The sequence below is a fragment of the Candoia aspera genome, chromosome 6, assembly GCF_035149785.1.
Source record: "Candoia aspera isolate rCanAsp1 chromosome 6, rCanAsp1.hap2, whole genome shotgun sequence".
NCBI classification, from domain to species: Eukaryota; Metazoa; Chordata; class Lepidosauria; order Squamata; family Boidae; genus Candoia; species Candoia aspera.
Genome location: NC_086158.1, coordinates 38,199,587 through 38,223,776, shown reverse-complemented (window position 1 = coordinate 38,223,776; position 24,190 = coordinate 38,199,587). Strand labels below are relative to the sequence as shown.

Here is a 24,190-nt window from a genome sequence, read left to right as displayed (position 1 = left end):
CTTTCTTTCTATTAGATGCCAGAGAGATAAACAATCCCCTCATAATCCCTTTCATAGCATACTGTGAATAAAGAAACATCAGAAGTTAAGTTGATTTGGAAGAAACTCTGTAGCTCCTGATAAGACTGCAGTTTGATGTCCTTTTATAATAATAAAAGTTCATGATGTCTCCACCTTTTTGATCTGGAAGTTTCTCTATTTAAAATTATGATATTTTCACAATTTTTAAAAAAGGGTTTTTATTTAATTCAAGGATCCTATGAATGCTATCACAGGGTCAAGTAAGCTGTGATGCCTGCAGATGCTGTGCAGCTGAACACCAGTTTATGTGAAATTAGTAGAAGTAGCAATAGTTTTATTTATAGTGTCCTATACTTATACCTAAATGTAGTACCAATATAGGAAAAACAAACAAAAATAAGTTTCTCAAAAGCTTGCAATGCAAATATAATGATCCACATGAAAGGAACGATTGAGAACTACTTCACAAAGCAATTAATCAACCAGAGTTTATGGCTTAGTATATTGTGAGAATCAGTCAATTCAGTAATCTATGGTTAAACAATTCTTAGTTTAGCACAGTAAGGGAATCCAGCCTGAGGAGAGGAAAAGAGAAAAATTCCATACTCCTAGAGAATTAGATGTTACAGTGGAAAGTTCTAGCTCAGCTTTCTCCTTGCCATGCTAGTTTTCAGTGCAGAAATAATTTTCTTTACTTAAATGCAGGAACAGTTAATTTTTAAAATCCTGCCAATCTAGAGTGATATAATCCAGAAATAGTTTCTCAACCTCATAAGAACCACAGGCTATGGAAAACAAACATTCAAATGCCTACTTGATTATGAAATTTAATGGATTTCTTTGGGTCAAGTATAGCCCATAAAAATCTGAGAATTTTATGAATAAAATGAGGATGGTGTCCCCCCCTTTGTGAGGGAAATGCAGAATGGCCATATTTTTCTTGAGCTCCTCAGGAAAAGAGATTCCAAAGATATTCACAGTATTTTATTACAACCTCCCTTTATGTAAAGTCAGTGTGTCTCTTAACCTTCTCAAAACATCTTTACCTTTCTTGTGACATTTTCTTAACATGTAAGAGACAAATTAATCCATCCTTCTGCCTGCCACCCAACTAATCCTCTGAACCACTGTGTCCTAACAGCCAGGAACCACACTGAGACAAGGAACTGGTCTCTAATGTTTTATTGCTTGTACATAACAGAAATCCTAACAAACTGAAGAAGCGTGGGAAAAACCCATCCATATAAACCCCAAAGGTTAAGGCGGTCCCGATCTGTGTCTCTTTGAATGGCTGCCCAATTCCTCAGTGCTACGCATGCGCTTAACAGTCTGGATGGGAGCCCCCCGCTCGCCATCCTTACTCATGACACACTGTCTCTAAAGAGAAGCAGAACCATTCCTGTGGTCTCTCTTTAGGTCACCCTGCAGATTCATTATCATCACTGCTCTTTTTCAACTTCCTTTCAGCTGGGCAACATTTTTCCAGACTGAACTCCATACTCTGGACCAAGTTTTTCTTCAATTATATTGAGATGTGTGCTAATTATATTCAAATTAAATATAACCATCTCGATCAATACATATATTTGCTTCCCAGATCAAATACTAAACCAGTGACTTTCTTCTTCCCACCTTTTGATATGATTCAATCACGTTTTCCCAAGGTTAGTGACAATGATACGTGCTTTATGACAGGATCTACAAAATAATGCTAACTTGAAAAACTTGAAAAAAAGTGCCCCATTTTTTAAATTTCTCCTCAAGTTGCCAGAACCAAACTGTAGTATCTTAATTCTCCTAGAGTATGCATTTGGGCATGCATTGTGTTTACTTAATTGCTTTCCAATCCCACTTTGCCTCCAAGGAGTTTCTGCGCTTTATCCCCACCACCCCCTGCAAGATAGGTTAGGATTTGAAAAAGCCACTCTCTCAAGATCACCCAATAAGCATCACATACAAGTATAGATTTGAAGTTGCATTTCCCCATCTTAGTTTAAAATTCCAACCTCATAACTTAACACCTGCTGTTTATGCATTTGAGCTCAACTCTTCTTTGGGTCCAGTTCTGACATCCTAACCCAGATGTCCTCAACCAGATGTTATCCAGATACATCTAGTCCATAACTCTCAGCATGCAATTTTGGGGTTATAGTTCCAACACTTCAAAGAACACCTGATTTGGGGCAATTACTCTAATCCTTTTACTAGCTCTTCTGTGTAGAATCTGCTAAATGATAAAGCTTCGTCTAAGAGTCCTGCTGAAGAATTGGTAGCTGAAAACAGCTATTTATTGAACTTGCTTTATTATCTTACAAAAAACTTTTTAACCAGTTTGAGTGGGGCAGTTTTTCCCAAATTGTGTGCAAAGCAATGACGTACATTCTTAGTAGAAGGAATGACAGGGTTTACATATTGCATTAAACCAGAGCGTCTCAAATTCCATGGTGCTGTGACCTCCTAAAAAAAAATCAATGAATTTGTGTGACCCCTATGAATACTATTAATGAGCTCTTCCTTGGTAATAGTCAGTGTGCCAGCTATCAATTTAGAATCAAACTGCTTCCTGCTTTTTTTTTTTTGGTCCTTTTGCAACCCCTGGGGCCCCCCAAGTCTGTTGGTGTTTTGGTTATCTAAAGGCTGTCCACTCATCTCTGAATTTTGGAAATCTTAGTAAAGAATCTGGTGGAAAACTGAAATTATAAAATGTAGTTCCATTTCAGATTATAGATAAAGGTGATGAAACTTCTGAATGCTCTGCCACATTTTAAAACCATGGAACAGGTAGCTTCCCAACTGCAACTGAATTTTTTAATGTAGGAAAATATTTAAAAATCATAAGCTCTTATCTACAGTTATTCTAGCAAATAATTCTACCATCTTAAAATACTAAGACTCTGAGAAGGGAAAGAGTGCTTTATTTATAACTTCTCCTCCTCCCTTCTTGGATGCTTCCATCTCTACGTTTTTTAAAATGAATATGTGGTGCATTATCAGGACTCCTGAAGCAAACTAATAATGCTATCATCTTTGGGAATGCCCACATATAGGTGGAATATTACAGATAAAGCTCTGAAACTGTTTGGAAAATTGAGATAAGCAGCAGCTCTTTGGAATTGCCAAATTCAAATTAGTAAGGGGTTATCTAGAACAATCAGTGATAACAACTTTTCCCCCTTTATGTGCTGGTTTATTCTGCTTGATCTACTCGCAATGCTACCCCAAAACCACTACAACAGAGATCAGAGAAGCTGAAACCAAAATGGATCAAGCAAAATAAACCATTGCTCTCAGGAAATTACTTCCTCTCTCTCATTACAGAATGAAAAAGAGGGATGCTCCTATGCCTTTCTCGGCCATGGGTGCTTCTGTACTTGCTGACTTAACTGCCAGTCACCTGTCAGAGTATGTCAGCATTTCTCTATCACTCATCTCTGGTTTTGAGTAGGGAGAGGACTAGAAAAAGTGCCTTAGTTTGTTCATGGTCTCATGCTGTCTTCCAAAGATTCAGCACAAGGGCTAAGGACAAGACCAAACATTCCTGTTTGGCACCCAAAATTAATTGAACATCAGCCTCATATAAGAGTATAAGCTATTTCTGAACCAACCTTACAATACAAATACTCAATATGTTGCCATGTTTTAATGAGCATAAGAAGAGGGTCAATTGAGAAAGTTTCTAGTTGAAACCATCGTTCAAGCAGGAGCTTTTTCAAAAATTATCCTTATAAGTAACATATTTATAAAGGAAATGCCAACAAGTTGGTAATCCACAATGGCCTGAGGATACTGCATTTCAGTACATTTTACAATGCTACAACTGTGAATAGAGCATTACAAAAATATATTTTGAATACACTTATTAGTTCCATGTAGGAGAATGAATGAACAATGCATTTCTTGTAGACTTTTAAATGCATGCAAATTTCATGTACCCCTGATAGGTGTCATTGATGGGGATACTTCCTGCTGTATGTACATGCAAATACAACAAGAAATAAATAAATTTGCTTGTTATATGTGATTATGGCACATATCACAAAATCAAGACAAAAACAGTATCTGTTGGCAGACTGACAAATGTAAAGCATCATAATGAACCCAAGAGCTGAGGTTTTGGGTTGACTTCTCCAAAGGAATCTCTTTCACTGACCTGTTTCCTGACAAAGCGAGAGACATCTCTTGAGGCTACTCAGCTATTGCTGCAGTAACAGATTCAGCAGAGGTAATGTTAACATTCATTATTTTGTCCAGGAAATTAAGTTTTGCTTGATCAGCACCACAAAAGAATTTCCTATTTCCTACCATGTGGCAGGTAAAAGAAAACAGACAATGAAGACAATAAGATTAACTATCCTTGATTTGATCCTACCCAAATAGGGAAGCACTGATATGAAAATCAGGGATGGCTTACTTAGGTGGTGGAAATAGCAGGAACATTGGTGGATGTGATCATGTAATGATGGAATACTTAATGTTAAGGAATGTTAAGCTTAGTACAGACAAATGTGTACAGTGTCTTAGACTTCAAGAAACTAAATTCTAATATTCCCAGAGCAATAAGTAGCATTCCATGGCAGAAGAAACTAATGGGAAAAGGAGCTCAAAAGGGGTACAAGTTCCTAAAAAAGGAAGTATTATAAGTACAATTGGAACCAGTTTCAATGAGGAAAAAGCAGAGAAAGTGACAATCCTAAGGTATCACACTGAGTGCAAAACATCTCCAAATTTACAGAATCTCAAGTTACATCAGCCCATGAATCTGGACAGCAGAAGAATTTGGAAAGACTATGTTATGATTTTCCTTGAACCCAAAATATTTGGGCCATTATGCCGCCTTGGCTGCAGAGTGTAATTGCCTAATACAGCAAAGACACTCCGATTCTCAACATCCTGTTACAGCTTTGATGCCTTAAATTAAATTAGACTGTTTGACTGTCCCCAAGTAAATCCAGATGGTTTTGGAATAATATAAATGACTTTACAACAAAAAAAGGCAGAGACAAAAATCTTAGCAGGCAGGCAAAGCTATTTATTTCTAACACTAGAGACTGGAGTTCTGGAGTTCTTACGGAATAGGGGTAGGGATCCCCTATCCTTCAAGAGTTTTCAGGGAGATTGTAGAGGCCAATACCAGCCTTTGATTTAAAAGCCATAAATCTGAAGCATAAGAACCAATGGATCCTGGAGATACTGATCGTAGGATAAGTTACATTAAGGACATTTACGGAAGGATTATTTTCTTTCCCACATCCATCCTTCCATAAGCCTCAAAAAGCTTCTGATTACATGGTCTGTCTTTCAACAAAGTGGGGTGGGGAATAATGAAGGGAAAAGGAGAATACAGGAATCATAAAACATTCTTTCTGTGAACTTCTTTAAATTCAATCTATCTTGGGATCTAAATCACTGTAGCTGAATACCCATTTTCCTGGAAGAAGATGGCAGAAGACCTAAATAAAAAGCTGGGAGTCTCCATTCAAATCTCAGATCTGGAATAACAGGGTGAAATAAAGGGGAGGAAGAAACAGTGGTAATCTTACCAGCCACTGTTTCTTCCTCCCCTCTATTTCACCCTGTTGTTCCAGATCTGCATTATGGGAATAATAATATTGTTGCACTGTATTCTGTATGATATTGTGATTAGATTATGCACCAGAGGCCCCAGGTAACATACAGCCATAAATGCAGCTCCTGCAGACCTCCAAAAGGTGTATTCACTTTTTTAAAAAAAGGCAAAATGTTTTAATATCTGTCTGGAGATCATATTAACTACATTGTATTGCAATTAATTTATATTTAAAAGGAATAAAATCGAATTCAATTTTAGTCCTGGACTTACCAACTGCTTTTTGGGGCATGGCTCCTTGCATGACCAGGTGTACCCATGTCCCAGGCCAAGTTATGAACATCATCTTCTGGGTTGTTTGTGAAATGTTTTGACTATAGGAAGGTACTAAATAAACCATAGTACTGTTGTTACCAGCAGGCTGGATTAGATCATTGACTATCATAGCCTTTCTATCTGATGATGATTAATACTAAATGATTTTAGAAAACAAGGTTAGTGTGAAGGATGCATTAGTTCACATTCTATTCCTAATAATCTCAAAGTTTAAAGTAGCTTTCTATTTGTATAGGGGCTACAAATTCCACCCAGCAACATTCCAACACATTTGAAGGATGCCAATTTGTAGAAATCAACCTAAATACTAAGCTGTGCCCATTATTTGGTTAGCTATGATTTCAATTGATTTTTGTTGATTGCACAACCTCCTGTTGTCAACTATATTGTTTACAAGGCAGTCAGTAGTACATCTATTCATTAAGATTCTGCAAATCTGTTTTGAAGTATGGGAAGAAGAGGAATTCTAGTTTAATTTCCACAATTATTGGATGGCTGAAAAGGCATGACAACATGACAAATATCTAAGATGCCAAGACGACAAATATGTTGCCTCTCTTGTTATCTCTTAGAAAAACAAAGCTAAAATACTCCCTAATGATTCTGTAGCATCACCTTGCCTAGCCTGGGCCAAGCTGGTGTCCTCTACAAGTTTTGGACCACAACTCTCACCAGTTCTAACTATAACATCTCAGCTGATTAGAGATGCTTTCCAAAATATCTGGAGGGGACCAGGTTGACCAGTTTTTTATTTACAACCATTACATTCTAACCCTTTTGGTTAGTCTCCTGATTAGAAAACGCCCATAAGAGCAAAGGAAAAAACAGGTTCTAGGAGTTGTTTTAATATGTCAGACTAGATCTAGAGCAGTGACCTCCCTTAGGAGCAAAGAATCTTCATGTGTCTTAATCTAGAACACCAAAAATGAAATCATTCAAAGAGTAGATTTTCAAACTGGGTTACCGAAATAAGTTACATTAAAACAAAACATATTGCCCTCTAGGATGAGCACTGCCCAATACAAAATATGACCTGAAGCCAGCTTTTCCTGTTTGTCTCTCCCCTCCCTGCAACCATTGCTGGCTTTTTTTAGTGCTGTCCGACACATTCTATCAAAAGAGAACCTTACTATGAACAATTCATTATACAGTAAATGTTTACTATATACCTTGTAGGTAGGTTGTCATATTAAATGACAGTCATATTAAGTGAAACCACCTTTCTGTCCAAGTCATCCGATACATACAAAGTCTCCCTCAAGTCAAGCTTGAGTATTGGTGGCTTCATGGACACATCTGTGTAATTTTCTTGGTATCATTATAGAAGAGGTTTCCCATTGTCTTTTCCCAGGACTTTTTTTTAAAAAAAATAGAAAAATCCCAGTTCAACTTTCAGCCCTAAGATTTCCTACTGATCTCCCACCCAAGTACTAACCAGACTTGGCCCAACTCAGTTTTTCAAGATCAGCCAAATTCAGCTATGTGTCACCACCTAGCTGGGCTGAGCAGTCTTAAAAAATGTTAGTCAAAATACTAGCTGCTGATAAGCATGATTGTGTGTGAATTCAGCAGCTTCCCTAACTTGTTTTCTTTTCCAGTGTGTTATACTATACCTTTCATGATCATTAATCAGCAAATCAGGGAAGATAGCCTTTCATAAGACCCCATTATCTTTCTAGCACCCTCTTCGGTGGGAGATGAGCTTGGAGAAGAGGTGCACAGTTTAAATATGATATTTAAACTTTATTGTCAGCCTCCAGCCCTAACCTTTAGGAAGCAAATTAAGATCTGACTTTGCTTTGGGCCCAGTTCAGTGGTTCGAAGGCTGAGGTCCGAAGCACTATACTTAATAGTAAGATCTGTTGCATTCAGGTATATCTATTTATAAGGACACTTAGGATTGGGCCCCAATGCTCTGAAGACAGAGCATCTTGGAGCATTAAGCAAATATCTGACATAGTAGTGCAACCTGGTTGGCAGGTGCCACATCATGGGAACAAGTTCCCCAAAGACAAGCATGGCAGGTAGTAAATATTCAGAACTAAAAACATGTTTTAGAAAGGACGACCCCGGGCTAGGGGTGATGCATGTAGTCAATGCATTACTACTCCACACTAAGCATACTACAGTACTTTTCATTAAAGAACCGTAGAGATGAGCAAAGTCCCGCGCGTGCGGTGCCCGCACTTTCCTTAGCACCGACGGGACGACTACTCACGTAGAGTGCAGTGTGAGTCGCGCCGAAGAAGGGGAACTTGACGGCGATGGGCCGGAGCCCAGAACCGCCGTCGTCTTGCTGAGGGGTGGCCGCATCCCCCTGCGCCGGCCCGAAGGGGTAAAAGCCAGCCAGCGGCACGGCGCCCTTCGCTCGCAGACGGAACCAGCTGCCGAGCACCAGCAGCACCATCCATCCGGACAGGCCCCGCATCTCCTCGGCAGGCGTCGCAAGCAGGAGCGTGGAGACGGGGCCGGCTGAGAAGCAGCGTGCCTGGCAGGAGGAAGACGGTGGCAGCGGCACCGAAGAGGCGAGGAGCTCCCTGGGCTCTGCGGCAGGACCACGCCGGCTCCAGAGCCGCGAGACACGGCCGGCGAGCGACAAGAAGAGCAACTGCTCAGCGAGGTCCCACGCGCTCCCTACGCCTCTCTGTGCGGCGGTGAGGGAGGGCACAGCGCCTCATTCACACAGGTCAGGACATACATATTCATGTCCTAGTCAGCCAATTGGGATGGGATCTGAAGGAGGCGGCCGGGGAGCTTAGGGGCGGGGTCAGAAGGATCAGCTTTCTCTTAAAGCGCTATGAAGATCCAACGGGGAAAGCTAAGGATTTGACTCGCGAAGCAGCGGTGGAGTGCGTGGCAGGCAGGCAAGTTTCTTCAAGATTCGCCGTGTCGCATTCTTCGGCGACACTTCCTAGTGAGTTTCCTAAAGAAAATCTAGGACTGTATGCCACTTGGCACTCTTTTCTTCTATAGTAAGACACAAGGGTTCGTTATCATCTGGCATCCTTTTGAAGTCATTGCTCCAAAAAGTCAGAGTGACTTTATGCTGCAGGCCTCACTAAGAGGATATGAAAGCAAAGCTTCTGTGCTACACCGACCCATAAACTAGCTTACCACTTTGAAGTAATTTGCGAGTAAACCATGGGTAATCATGTATGACCCCAGCCTGCTTGAAGGCAACATTACTGTACTGTCTCTTGAGTGTAGGAGTGCCTCATAGCCATGTCCTCAGAAAACGGGCAGTAATAGCCATTTTATTAAGACTGGTAGAGGAAAAAAGTGTGAGAGCTTTTCTCTGCCATATTCTGCCTCCACTTCTCACTGCTTCCTGCCTGAAAAAGCTTCCAGGTCCCATTTTTATGGAGGTGGTGTTTAAAATCCCACAGAGTCCATGTCACCCAACAGTTGACAACAGTGATCTAGTTGAAGCAAAGGTTTCTGTAAAATGTAGTTTTGTCTGTTCTCAGCAGTGAATTATCAAAGAACATTCTTCTTTCTTGAAAAAGATGAAACTCCCTCATTTTCTTCACTGCTTTATTGTTATTTTGTGGACGCTACAGACCAGTGCTTCCTCAAGGGTATATGGTGCCCCTAGGCTACAATGACTGATGGTGCCACCTCCTGCTGATGCAAAATTTTACATTTTTGGAATGATTTGGAAGGAGGGGCAGTGTTGGGGTCTCCTAAGCTTTGGTGCCGATGCCAGTGCCGCCTTGGCCTTAGCCCAAAGCAAGCCCTGCTACAGACTCTAGTGTTTCCAGATTTACAACCCTTTTAAGACTAACTTTCAGTTTCCTGTTAGCATAGAAAGAGTTATGGATGGACATGCAAAAGCCACTACACCCTAATCCAGCCTGCAAGTTGTGCAAACTCATCCTGTGTAGTTACTTTATAGCTCAGAGTGTCATGGAAGCCAAGAAAATTGATTTGTTAACCATGATAAATGGTTAAGTTTGCTTAATAATTGAGATGAATTTAAATCTAAGCCACTTTAGTCTAAATTGGCAGGCAAAAACATATCAAGTGCATTTATAAAAACAGCAAATAGGAGTGAATAAAACATGGTTGTATTAATAATGGGCAAGCATGTCCTGCAACTGTAGAATGTATTCATCTACAACATGATTGACAAATTTATGACTTTGGTGCTACAAAAAGATGGTCCAGTTAGTTCAGTTAACAGACGCTCAGAAAGAGATGCAAACCCAGATTCCAAAGTTAAGTATTACTTTATCTTCAATTACTAAAGTGCCATCACCTGAATTCTTCTACAAAGAAGTAATATTGGTATTAAAGCTCTCATGAATGAAGGTGTGAATAAAAAGGATAGAGAAATACATAGATATACTCAAGGTGCTTGTTGGAAGTGCTACCTGCTGAAATCTCAAATGGCTTTTGCAACTGAACAAATCTGAGAGAGTACCAGACAACAGTGCTGATATTTTGGGGGTAAATGCAACACTAAATGTGCAAGGCAAAAAGTACCCAATTCCTTAGTTAAGCTTTGTGGCTGTTTTATTTTTCGAATTCCATTTTTGTGTCTTCTAGTATAGCCAGGTTCATAGGTGTGGGGGCATTGTCAGGATCAGCACTGTACCCTTACCTTCAACCTTCACTTCTTAGGCAGATATCCTAATGGAAAGCTTGTGAACAAGTGTGAATGTGTGTATTTCTTAATCTGTATTGTTTAGGGAAAGAAAAATTCCCTTAAGTATTCTTCTTGGGATCAGTTGTTCCACCCAAGTTCAGCTCAGTGTTTGTTTGTTTATTTATTTATTTATCAAATTTGTCACCACCCATCTCCTCCGAGTGGAGGGACTCTGGGTGGTTTACAATATAAAACAATAAATATATAATAAAATTTCAATATAAAACACACTATAAAACAATTTCACAGAGCTACCAAATATAATAAAATCCTGTGATCTCATTCACTCATTGTATAGGAGGGGCTCTTCAAGGCACTAGCCAGCCCCAAGTATGACTATTCTCCTCCCTGTCGCTAGCCTGGTGGCAGAGCCAGGTCTTCAACTTCCTCCAGAAGGCTAGGAGTGATGGGGCTAATCTCACCTCTGGGGGCAAGATGTTCCAGAGGGCGGGTGCTACTTCAGAGAAGGCCTGCCTCCTGGGCCCCGTCAGATGGAATTCTCTTATCAACAGCATCCGTAGCATGCCCTCTCTGCATGATCAGGTGGGACGGGCTGATGAAACGGGGCAGAGGTGATCCCTTAGGTAACCCGGTCCCATGCCATGTAGGGTTTTATAGGTGATAACCAACACCTTGAATTGGACCCGGAAGCAGACTGGTATCCAATGCAGCTGGCGTAGCAAAGGTGTTATGTGTGCCCTTCTAGGGGCCCAAAAATAGCCCGCGCAGCCACATTCTGGACCAGCTGAAGCTTCTGGATACTCTTCAAGGGTAGCCCCATGTAGAGCGCATTGCAGTAGTCTATATGGGAGATAACAAGGGCATGAGTGACTGTTCGAAGGGCCTCCTGATCCAGGAAAGGGCGTAACTGGTGCATAACACAAGGCTGTGCAAAGGCCCTCCTGGCCATGGCTGCCACCTGCTCTTCAAGCAGGAGCCGTGAGTCCACGAGGACTCCCAAGTTACGAAACGGGTCTGTCTGGGGCAGTGCAACCCCATCCAGAACCAAAGATGACAAAGTCCCGGATACGGAAGAGCCGTCAACCCACAGCCACTCTGTCTTACCAGGGTTCAGCTGAAGCCTGTTGTTCCCCGTCCAGGCCCCTACAGCCCCCAGGCACCGAGAGAGGGCAGTCACAGCATCACTTACCTCACCTGGGATGGAGATATACAATTGAGTATCATCAGCATATTGATGATACCTCATCCCATGGTGATGGATGATCTCACCCAGCAGTTTCATGTAGATGTTGAATAGGAGAGGAGAGAGAACCGAACTCTGCGGCACCCCACAAAGGAGGGGTCGAGGGTTGGATCTCTCACTCCCTATCACCACCGATTGGGACCAGCCCTGGAGGAAGGAGGTGAACCAGCACAGAACCATGCCACCCACCCCCAACTCCCTGAGCCGACCCAAAAGGATACCATGGTCGATGGTATCGAAAGCTGCTGAGAGGTCAAGAAGAGCAAGGATGGATGCACTGCCTCCATCCCGCTCCCACCAGAGATCATCCATAAGTGCGACCAATGCCATTTCTGTCCCATATCCTGGCCTGACTGGAAGGAGTCTAGATAATCTGTTTCCTCCAGAACCCTCTGGAGCTGTAATGCCACCACTTTCTCAACCACTTTCCCCAAAAAGGGGAGGTGGGAGATTGGATGAAAATTATCCAGTATAGTAGGGTCAGTGATGGTTTCTTGAGGAGGAGTTGTACCAGCGCCTCCTTAAAGGCAGTTGGAAACACCTCCTCCCTCAAGGATGTATTGATCATCGCCTGGACCCAGCCACATGTCACCTCCCAGGCAGCTTTCACCAGCCAGGAGGGACATGGGTCTAGATGACAAGTGGTGGATTTACTGTCCAGAGGATCCTGTCCACTTTCTCAGGTCCAACAGGATCAAACTCTTCCCAGATAACATGGTAAGTACGATCCCTGTGTATCTCCACAGACCATGCCTCAAGCTTGGAATCTAACATAGAGTGGATCCGAGCGATTTTGTCTTGCAGATGCTCCGAAAACTCCTCTACACGACCCTGTAGGTGTTCTTTGCATACCCTGAAATCATGATGCTTGTGTATCCCATAAAGGATGTCAGACTGCTGGTCATTGTCCACAGTAGCCTGTAGTTTGCATTTAGAATTATCAAGTTCGGAGGGGCCATTTATGTATTGAGTCCAACCCTGCTTGGTGCAGGAATCTAAATTAAAACATTTTTGACAGCCAGGTTCTGTTTGAACATGTGCACTGAAGTGGTCCCCTTCACCTATCATAGTGAGTGGTTCTACTGTTGAAGTTCATTTCCTGTAGGAAGTGTTTTTTGCTTGTTTTCAATTTTCCTAATTGGAACCTGCCTTAAATCTATTATTCCATGCCCTATACTGATGAGCATTATTAGTTTAAGATATTATTCCACGTCCTAAAAGATGGCAAAGAGGCCTTGACATTTTTTTCTGTTTGACATCCTTTCAGATATTTGAAGTGTACCATCATATCCTCCCTTAGTTTTCTCGAGGTTACAAATGCCCAATTTCTTTCATCACTTTTCTTAGAACATAGTTTCTACTCCCCTGGTCATCTCATTACAATCTCCATATCTGTTCTAGTTTGTCTGAATTCTTCTTAATGTGCGGTGTAGTCCACAGCTAGTCACAATATCTGAGGTTGGAGCTGACCGGTCCAGAACTATTACTGGGAACCATGCTTCAGTTGATGCAGCCTAAAATTGCATGTGCCTTTTTTTTGAAGCCACATTACACTGGTGATTCATATTCAGCTCAAGTTTCTCAGAGCAGGAATGCTGGTTATGTGAACAATCAGTTGCTTCCTAGCATGAAGCCTGAGATATGCAAAGCAAGGCGTAAGCTGTGGGAAAGGTGGGGAAAATAGTGCCAGGTTTCAGTTGCTGTGTATATAAGAAGGAACTGCACTTTCATATTGATAGGAAGCAGTCAACTTCTTCAAGTGGTTCAATTATGCAATCAAGATTTTTATCAGGCACGCCTTGTTAAGTGTCAGGGTAGCATCATAGCACCATCACAGTTGGGAAAAGAACAGAACTCTTGGGAGGGGAGGGAGGGAGTTCATTTCACTGGAGTGTGTGTGTGTGTGTGCAAAGTTAAGTGGTACATTGGTCCTATTGCTTGCCCTAACGATTGGTGGGCACTTATGCATGTGGATAGGAACCAGTGAGCTGGGGCTTCAAAAGTAGTGTGTATCAGGGCTTTGCAGGCATATGGTTTCTATTTAGAGAACTTTTGAATAAACCTGCCTGCTGTTGACTCTCCCTTGTACTTGGTACTTTTGAATTTTTAAGATGTCCAACTGTGGACTAATGAAATAAACAACAGACAAAAATCTCAGCTTTTCCATTTTACAAGTCCACCAATTTAAAAAAAAATAATAAAAGCAGAGGTGCACTGTGAGCAGTAAACAGAAAGCAGCAGGTGGCCCAGGACAAAATGGCTATGGAAGACAGTGACCAGTGATCAGAAGGGAGGGGACATTCCTGCAACTGTTGCATGGTAGCCAATTGGAGGCGTTTGCCTACAATGAAATGAAGTGCAGCAGGTAGACCACACAGCACCTCTTGTGCCAGCAACAGTTGGAACAACTACTTTTGACACGAAGCAAGAAAAGAAAGAGGGAGGTTGCCTTTGTGGTGTTCTGGGGGCAGGATGAGGATAATGTGCACTTCTGTCCTCAAGAAACAATTAGTGGACTCTCCTTGTGGCAGAGCAAACTTTAAGCCAGGTACTTCCCATCCTAAAGCTGTGGTTTAATTTTTGTTTCCTAAGTGAGGAGATTTCCATTTGTGTCTGTTAAATTTCATCCTCTTTAGGAAGTTTATTATTTCTTCCAAATAATTACAGTACTGTGAATGGGGAAGGAACACTGACAAGAGCAAAAGCTTCCTTCCTAAATCTTCAGGAAGGTATGGAAGGTATTGTAGCTGTTCTTTGCAAGAAGGGACCATTCTGTAAGTTGTTCTGCCACCTTTCTGACCTTTGCTCTGGAAGGCAATGTGCTACACCAGCCAGTTGGTCTGGTCAGTATATGTTTGTTTTAGTTCCTTCTACGAGGAAGTCACCATAATTTTTCTCTTTGCTTTCTTGTAGGATGCAACTGTACCCCTCTGCCCTTCAGAGATCCATCTTTCTGTCTTCTATTCCATAGTGCAGGGTTTCTCAACCAGGGTTCTATGGATCCCTAGGGTTCCACGAGAGGTCACTAGGGGTTCCCCGGGAGATCATGATTTATTTAAAAAATTATTTCAAATTCAGGCAACTTCACATTAAAGAGCTAAGTTTCATTCTTTATTTTTAGTTTAAGAGCACTGTTGATGCATATATACAGGCCTACACATGAATATAATAATTTTGTAACTTGTGGGCTATATTTGAGCCTGAATGTGCAGGGGTTCCCTGAGGCCTGAAAAATATTTCAAGGGTTTCTCCAGGGTCAAAAGGTTGAGAAAGGTTGCCATAGTGTCTGTTTTTCCATTTCCAAAGGATCAATGCCTGATTCTTGTGGGACCTGAAGACTTATTCTAAGTTCCAGTGATATGGAGTAAGTTCTGTGCCTCTTGCTTTTGGTGAGACTTTCATCTTCTGGGCTTGTTGACTTGTATAACTGTCTTCCAGTACAGGGAATTTCTACTGCATCATCTCCTCTAGTAGTGCCTCCTTCTTTTGATCTGACTGATCTTCAGCCTTGCTAATCAGCTGAAATGTAGGCACTCACTGCTCCAATCCTCTAACTTTTTCTTCAAGAACCACTTCAAGCAAATATATATTAGGTAGTTTTCAGGCAGGAATGTGAACGTTACAGGTTATTTATTTATTTACAAAATTATGCATGCTGCTTATTAACTAGATTCTAAGCAGTTTACAATGATACAGATGCTTGTATAAAAAGTTATGACCAAATTCTGTCTGCTCATCTTCGTGCTAAAGGATTAAAAGTACTGTAGGTACTACCAGTTAGTTAGTTAGGTGCCATCATAGATACATACTTTTCATCTATTTCAGTCTCTAGTAACCACTTGAAGCTTTCCCAGAACAGTTCTATAATTTCTTCAATCCAGTCCATCCACTTTATCTATGGACTTCCTGTTCTTCTTGTCAAGCACTGGAATTTTTTTTAGTGCATCATCCACTCTCATCACATTTCTAAAGTATGTGTGTTTCTGTTGCTAATCATAGCCCAAAGGAAGCAGCCTTTATTGGGTCACAGATTGACTGAATCGTCTTGCAGTTTGTGGTATTAAGCATTCCCCAGATCCATAATTTGTATCTTGACTATCTTCTTTCTTTTGCTGATTCTTAATGTCTACTTTCATAGCCATATACTATATTACCATTGTTTTAATTACGATGACCATTGCTTTAACTCCTCTGTCACTATTATTGAATTAGTCTTATCCTTTATGATCTTGTCTAAGTTTGTCATTGCCTCCTTCCCTAGAAATAATCCCTTCTTCTCCAACATCTTTTTCTCGAGTCCAAGAAAACAAAACAAAACTGAGCCCAAGAAAACAAAACTGTCATCTTCACTTCTTTACCATCAGCTGTAAATTTACTAAGTACTCTGGCTGACATTACCTTTTCTTCTTTATATTTCATATTATCCTAGATTTTCCAGTTTCACTTTTATATTTCATAATGAGCTGCTCTTACCTTTAACTAATCATCCGCATATCTCAATTGTTTGTGTTTTGGTTCCCTGTTTTGATTCCTACTGTCCAACTTATATTTGATATATAAGTTAGACAACAAGACAATACAACAAACAGATGAGGTGGACCAATCAAAATAGAGAGAATGCCATTCCCAGCAACCAACTAATTGACAGTTCCAAGGAAACCTCCAGTCACCAACCAACCCCCCTGAATTTAAATCTTACAGAGACTACAGATACTGCAAGGCAACCCTCAGTTCTAAACTGTAACACTGGGACATAGGGTGAAACATCTGCAAAACACCCCGATCAATACTTTTCAGCATAGTCTTACCATCTTCATTTAATCTCAGTTCTCTATTACAACTCTTCCATGCTATTTCTACCTTAGATGCAAATTTTCTGTTGATTTCTTTGATTTTCTTAAAAACACCTATCTTTCTTTTCTTGTTATTTCCCTTTATTTGTTGACTGTCTTGACTGAGAGTTTGCTTTCCTTGTTCTTTCTTGCTCAATACTGAAAGTGTTCAGTTATTGAAAGTTGTTTTGTTGCCCAGAGCTTTCATCTTCCTTCTTTCTTAGACTATCATGATCACATATTCTGAAATCCATTATTGACAATATTATTGTCTCTTTCAGTTTTCAGAATGTCTCTTATCTCATCCCATAGCTCCTCATATGCTCTTTTGCATAAATTAAATATACCAAATCTGTTTTTTGCATTGAACTTAACATCTGATTGTGGGCCTTTCAGATAAAATTTTGCTGGTGCACCTACTTTCTTTAATGGTCTAAGTGTAATTTGTATATTTGGTACAAGTAATTTATGGACTTTTCCACAATCTTCATCTGGAAGTGTCTTGATTAACTTAATTGCACTTCTCCATTTTGTTTCCTATTATATAGTCATTTTATTCTGATGTTGTGCATTTGATTATTCCAGTGTGTGTAGTCTACATTTATAAAGTCTACATTTGTATTTATAAGCACATCTTAGCAGTAAACAAAACTTTTTCTTCACAAAACTCTTTTAATTTATCTCCTGCATTTACCTAATCCAATTTTTTTTGCAATCTGGGTTCTTTTATTTCTTCAATTTTGGTATCTCATTCATCCATTAGTAGAACTATGTCCTTTGTTGATGTTGAATTTAGCACTTCTTAAAATTTGCCATAAAATTCGTCACTCTCTTCTATCATTGCATCTGTAATAGCCAGGTACACTTGCATAACACTGTTAATTGGGTAACTATTAATCCTAATAAATATGATTTGGCAATTTACTCGTTTATAACTGAACACACACTTAGCAATATCATTTTTGCTCCATTCCTTCATAATGTCTCCTGTCCTAAATAGTATATGAGGTAACTATCTGATTTAAAGTGGGGCAGCCCCTTCCACCTAAGTTTATTTATTTCTCAAACATCAATTTAGTTTGCTTTGATTCTCTTTATTTATTAAATTTATGGCCATAAGGTTGATTTGGCTAATTGGGCTGGCTAGGTGGGTACCCCTTTCCCTCGTGAAGCTGCATGCTTGGTAGATAAAAATGACCATCCCAAATAGAAGGAACGTATTATTTATTGGTCAAAGGTATAAGAAAACCATGTTCCCCTCCTAGAACCTCTGAACAAGTTCAAGTTCCCTTTGTGGGAGAACATAGAACAACATTTCCACTTTGACAGTTTCAAGTTTTGCTTTATTCTTCCTTGTCATGTTCCAGTTGTAAAGGTTCCTGTTGAAATAGGAACTGCTCTTTCAATTCTGGCGCCATCACTGACAAGGGTTCCTTTTGGCTTTAGTCTGGCTATATCATCTGCTCCAAATCTGCTTGTGAGAACTCAACATTCCTCCCTAATAACCAGAGAAGAACCTTCTGACTGGGTGGACATTGTCTGGTTCTCAAACTTGTCTTCACATTACCTCCAGTCCTATCTGTCCTCACCCCCAAATTTCTATAAAGTAATTACACAGGCTGAGTTTGCTTTTCTGATGGACAGCAACACTCACATGGACATATATCCCTTCCATCTCTGGCAAAGTGGTTCTCCAAGTGAGCAGGGATTTACCAAGTGTGTGTACGCATGTATATGTAGGACTTGGTTATAATATAAAAATGAAACCAAAAAGGATTGTATCAATTATATCCTAAAGCCCCTAATCCTGCTTTTATGGCAAGTTATACAAAAAAAATATCAGCTGCAGCCTGCAGCAGCTTCAAATATTTGTTTATCTTCACCTCTTCATCCATTTTCTAATTATCAGTATGTGTGAAAACCACTGTTTGACTGAATTCTAAATGGACTTTCAATTTCAATTTATTTGTATTATAATTGAGAGTGCTATTGGGCTTCCCTAGTTGTGTGAGGCAGAATGAAACTGCCTTGAGCCTGTCTGATAAAATGATTTGCTTAAGGTAAATGCTGACCTTTTTTTTTAGCTAAGACAAAGGGCTACTTGAGTATGGCATGTAGTTTAAAACACATATTGCTAGAAAGAATTTCCTGATCTTATTTTTAGCACCACAAGAAGAAAAAAGAAAACAATGTTGTCAGTTTTAAAAGAAGAAACAAAATCTTCTACTTTCTTTTTGATAATTCTTGTGTACATTCTTTTTGATAAACCTTATGTACCCCAGCTTGGCCACAACCACATTTAAAACAGACATATCCGCTCTAGAAGCCTTGACAGCTGTCAAGGCCAAGATGAATATAGCTAGGAATGAATTTTTTTTTAGAATGAACATTGTATTTCTGGGCATGTGCTCTAGCTAAGTTAGAGATTACTGGCATAGCCTTCTGAAGGAATAAGTTACAAATAGAATTCCAGGAAATACTTAGGTTCGATCCATAGATAGGATTTGAGTAATTATCATAATCCCACTAGTTTCAATATATTTACTTGATGACCAAATTTGCACAAATAAGTAGACTTCTCAATAATGGGGTTTTCAGTGAACTTTAGTTGGACAGGCACCAATTTTATTTTGTCCAACTTAACTAACATGACTTGCAATGGGCAGGGTATACCTAGGTCTACAAGTGGCGCAGTTTCCCTAGAAAAATAGAGCTACACTGAAGATTTAAACCAGTCTTACCACTTTTTCTTCCAGATGTAGTGAAGGACACAAGGGTTCTAATATAATTCTCAGGAATCAGGATCCTCACAAAAATGTAATTCCCAAGGTATTTTGGGGGGAGTCATAACTCTTTGGCTGCAGCCATGAACCCATTTAAATGACAGTAAGCTAAAATGACAGCAAAATCTATCTACCTATCATCTCTGTCTCTCTGTCTCTGTCTCTCTCTCCCTGAGATGGATGGATGGGTTGGTTAACCATAGCTGCCTGAGTCACATATGACATTAAACTATAAACAATGGCTTTTTCATACTGTATATCTCACCAACACAAACAAACCGTGGTATCACATAGTATGATGAAAAAAATGCAGATCTCTTAGAGCTTAATGGGCTTAATAGACAATTATCCACCTACCTATCTATCATTATAAACTGGAAGGGATGAAAACCCAGCCTTTGTGATTTGTCAGCCACTGGTTAATGCTTAATATGATGTGCAAACCTAGCCAAGTATGTTTTATGCACTAAATCTTGGTTAAATGAACCATGGCTTAGTAATATGTGTGAACCAAGTTCACTATTTTACAGTGCAGAGATGGTCTTCATTTCTCAACAGATTAGATCATGAAGACAGATATAGCTTCTCAAATAAACAAGCTACTTAGATTATCCATCTTCCTGTGACATTTTAATGGGAAGCATCACAGCCAGCTAGACTGTTTTTCTTCTTGACAGCAAAGTTGGCAATCCACACACTGAGAAGCAATTCCTTCCCATGGAAGTTGGAAAACAACCTCCTAAGGCATATAGGAGGTTCTTGTCTAAGAACATACTGAACGTATACCAATTATTTCTCTCATTAGTAATTTGGAAACTGAATTAATTGAAACAATGTATCCAGTCCGACACATGGTGCTGTTAAAGTTAACTTAAAAAGCAAGTCCTGATATTCCCCATTTGTGGCTTCATTCTCCCGGGAAAGAAGTGCCACGAGTGTGAGATCATCTCATTTCCTTTTCATACATGTTGCTGTATACCATGGTGGCATCACATGTTGTTTGTCATTCCTACAGCTCTGGAACAGTTTCAGCTGAATCCCCCAAATGCAGCTATCTCCTCTCACTGAGTCACAGCTGAGCCCATGTATGTCGTTCGGCTATCCTGCCACATAAAGGGAGGCTTATTCCTGTTTAATTCCAGCTTTATCTAGGGACATATTTTAGAGGATACACAAAAGCTCATTAAGATCCACCCATGCAGCTTACCCCTCAGGGGAATAAAAGTTATAAAATAATTGACAAAGTTGCACAAGAATTAGCTGAATAAACAGTGAGCCTTTAAGTAAGTACATACTTTGTTTCCAAAGAACAAACTAATCTTTAATCCTTGCCTCTAGTTAACAAGTATTTGCTCCCTTTCCTGTTTGTTCCATGTTGTTCTTTTCCTGCATTTATGTTTGTTATAAACCTTATGAAATTGCTGTCACATTCAAGTTGGAAAAGATGCCAGAGGAGGAAATCAGATCATCCTCACTGGTGCTATGCTATTTTGTTGATGCCTATATCCCAATGGTCCTTTAAGTCAGCAAAGAAATAGGAATTCAGAGTCTGTGAACTATATGTACACACACACACACCCATGTTTGCACACCACACCGCTGAATTTTAGTAGCAGAATCCATACATATGGTGGCATCACTTTTTGGTTCTTTTAAAACTCCACAGAAAATATGTGCTTTAAGTTTGCAAGGCTTAATAAACCCATTTCCCTTTAAAAAGTGCCTTTCCACCCCTACCCCCCCCCCCCATGGAAAAAGGTGATCATTTCAGCTCCTCCCCTCTGGAAATGTGTGTTCTATGAGTCTAGGTAGCAAAACAGTAGCATGCTTGTTAGACTACATGTCATGCTCCTTGGCCACTATACATTGTTTTCCAGATCCCTGTGTAAAAGATGGGAAGGGAGATAGGCATTTCTTGTAGTATGCAAAATAACTGCATTTATGAAACAGTTATTGGAAGCTCATTTGGCTGCAAAGGAAGTTTATTTGTTTATCATATTTCTTCACCACCCATCTGGTGTTGCGACAATTTTAAGTTGTGCTTAGTATTTCATGGATCATTTATAACAACTAGCATTCTTACCTTGTCAAAATAGTCATGTAAATTCTTTATTTCTTTATTAAATTACTTTGCCGCCCATCTCATGTACAACGACTCTGGGCGGCTTACAAAGAATAAAAATGGCAAATCACTAAAAACAATTCCGTATAACTATAAATATAAAAGCATAAAAACACAAATACAGAATATAAAATATAAAATTCAAGATGGGAAATTAGATATTATCCTGGCACCCTCACGGGGCCAACCACCCCCATAAATAGCTGTTTAACAGTTTTAGTCCACTTATGAAATACATTTCGCATGACCGAACAAAAGCTGTTGAGTATGTAAGTTAAACTGATCATGACTAACATGGCAATCATATATCTACCTAGAAATATACTTACTGAACTGCAGGCATTATTTCTTAATAAAAGTAGGGCATAGTTGTGTGCCTATTCTGTTGCTTTGAAAAGAACAGTCTCAAAAGTAGATTCTGTGAATTCACTGGGACTTGCTTCCAGAAATGCATCTGTAGGATATTTTTTTTAGTTTCAGCTAACTTTTGTGGGATTTGTGTTCAACATATCAAGTGATTCTGGTTGCTTTTTGATTGGACTTGCTCTCATGTAATGCATGTCAGATCCTTCTTAAAGCTCCTCTTTCTCAGCTTGACTTCCACTAGTCTGAACTCTGAATTATACTAAGAAGCTCTTGATCCAATGGGAGTGCGAAATGGCTTAACAAAGCTGATATTGTTTTTATCCTTTTTCACTCTTTTAAAAAATACACATCCACACAATTGCAACTGCTACGATACATTTTGTATTTTTTTTAAACAACAAGAAAAACATTACAGTGTTTGTTGGTAGCTGCAAGGGAATCATTATAGCTTCCAGTGTTTGAAAGATAAAGTTCTTTTCCACTGGGACCTTGTTTTGGAGCTGCTTGTATTCAGTACTAACAAGGCAATAGAAATATCTGTTGTAATTATTGCAAGGTCTGTTTCAGTGCTGAATGGAGGCCAAGGAACAGATTCCTGTGTAAGAACTGAAACTGAGCAGAAAAAGAACAGCAGGGCTCAGAAGGAACAGCATCAGATTAACTAAGTTCACCCATGGAAACTTTCCCTCATTGGAACTGACTGTGCCAGCAACTCAGACACATTTTCTGGGATTCCCAGCTCTTTGCCCACACGTAGGTCAAAACCAGGTGGTGGAAACAAGAAATAGAATAAACTTCCTCTCGATGCTTGGCACTTAATGCTCCTGGCCAGAGTTTCTCAACCAGGGTTCCGTGGAACCCTAGGGTTCCGTGAGACGTCACTAGGGGTTCCCTGGGAAATCATGATTTATTTAAAAAATTATTTCAAATTTGGGCAACTTCTCATTAAAGAGATAAGCTTCATTCTCTATTTTTAGTTTAAGAACAGTCAATCCACGTATTTATATACACACAGACACCCGCCTGCCTGCTTGCACATGAAACAAATATAATAATTTCATAACTTGTGGGCTATATTTGAGCCTGAATGTGCAGGGGTTCCCTGAGGCCAGAAAAATATTTCAAGGGCTCCTCCAGGGTCAAAAAGTTGAAAAAGGCTTCTCTAGGCATAATTTATATTATTTTATAATAAAATAATAAAAAATAAAAAAAGCATCTGCTATTGCTTCTGTGCAGAAGCCTCATCTGTGGGAGACAGAGCAGAAACTGCTCCTTGGAGAGGTTGGCTAAATTAATTTAACTTAGACAAGCTTAAAGAATGCATAAATCAGCCACATTATGGGTATAGGCATGTCTGCGTTTCCTAGGATTTCACACCAGCATAGAAGTAGGTCTAGTCCTATGGGTGTATGCTTTTTTTTTTTTGCCACATATTGAGTCTCAGGAATTCGGAGAAAATGTTGTGGTCAGTTCTATAAAATGGCTGCCTTGTTCAGTCATAAAACTGAAGTCACAGAGAATATAATGGGTTACAAAGCAACAATTTACTAGAATGCCTCTACCACCCTATCTCTACCATTCCAGCTCATCTATCTTATTTTTCTAGGTGGGTAAGCATACTTCCAAACAAAGCAAGGAACTGCCTCTCTGGTGTACCAGATCCATTTGGAACATAGAGGCATTCTTGGAAATAAAGATGCTACTGGTGCTTTACTTTGCAACTTATCAACTTCCTGTTTTTAAAGCTTTTTAGATGCAAGACCTCATGTGGAGCATGAAATTTGGCAGCCACCAAAGAAAGTGTTTGCAGGCACATTGATGCCTCTATGTGCTGTGTTATAGATCAGGTTCTGGAGCCAAAGCAATATGCATACAAATAGGCATTAATAAAAATGACTGCAAACTTCATCATCTGGCTCTTGATGTGCACCAAGTAATCTTAGATAAGTCAGCTTTAAGCAGATTTTAGCCATCAAAGATTTTCTCTAAAGAATCATGAAGAGTATTTCAGAATTCCAGCAATTCTTAGCAATCCTTAGCCCCCTTTTACAGAAGTATCAGGTTATTTGGTTAGTAATCATACCAGATGAATACATTTAGATCTTACTTTGTAATACAAGTATGACGCACTGTATGGGATTCCATTTGGACAGTGGGTCCTTTATGCTGCATTTAATCAAAGCGATTAACACAAGAGGGAGTTGTAGGGGGGCTATTTTAACCTGTTGTAGCAAGAGTACTTAACAAGGAGATTTGTGGATATCAGAAAGACAAACAGATTGTTTTGCCACAAAAGCTTTTATTGGCTACAG

The 24,190-nt window shown here is 39.8% G+C and overlaps 1 protein-coding gene across 1 annotated transcript in view; it reads right to left on the bottom strand.

Annotated features, from left to right (window-relative positions):
• Positions 1-8,550, bottom strand: part of SNED1 (sushi, nidogen and EGF like domains 1) — a 73,563-nt gene extending 65,013 nt beyond the window's left edge. The window contains exon 1 of the mRNA XM_063306742.1: positions 8,142-8,550. Within this exon, the coding sequence (XP_063162812.1) occupies positions 8,142-8,351 (210 nt within the window). The 5' untranslated portion in view covers positions 8,352-8,550. The remainder of the gene's footprint in view (positions 1-8,141) is intronic.
• Positions 8,551-24,190: the final 15,640 nt, after the last annotated feature.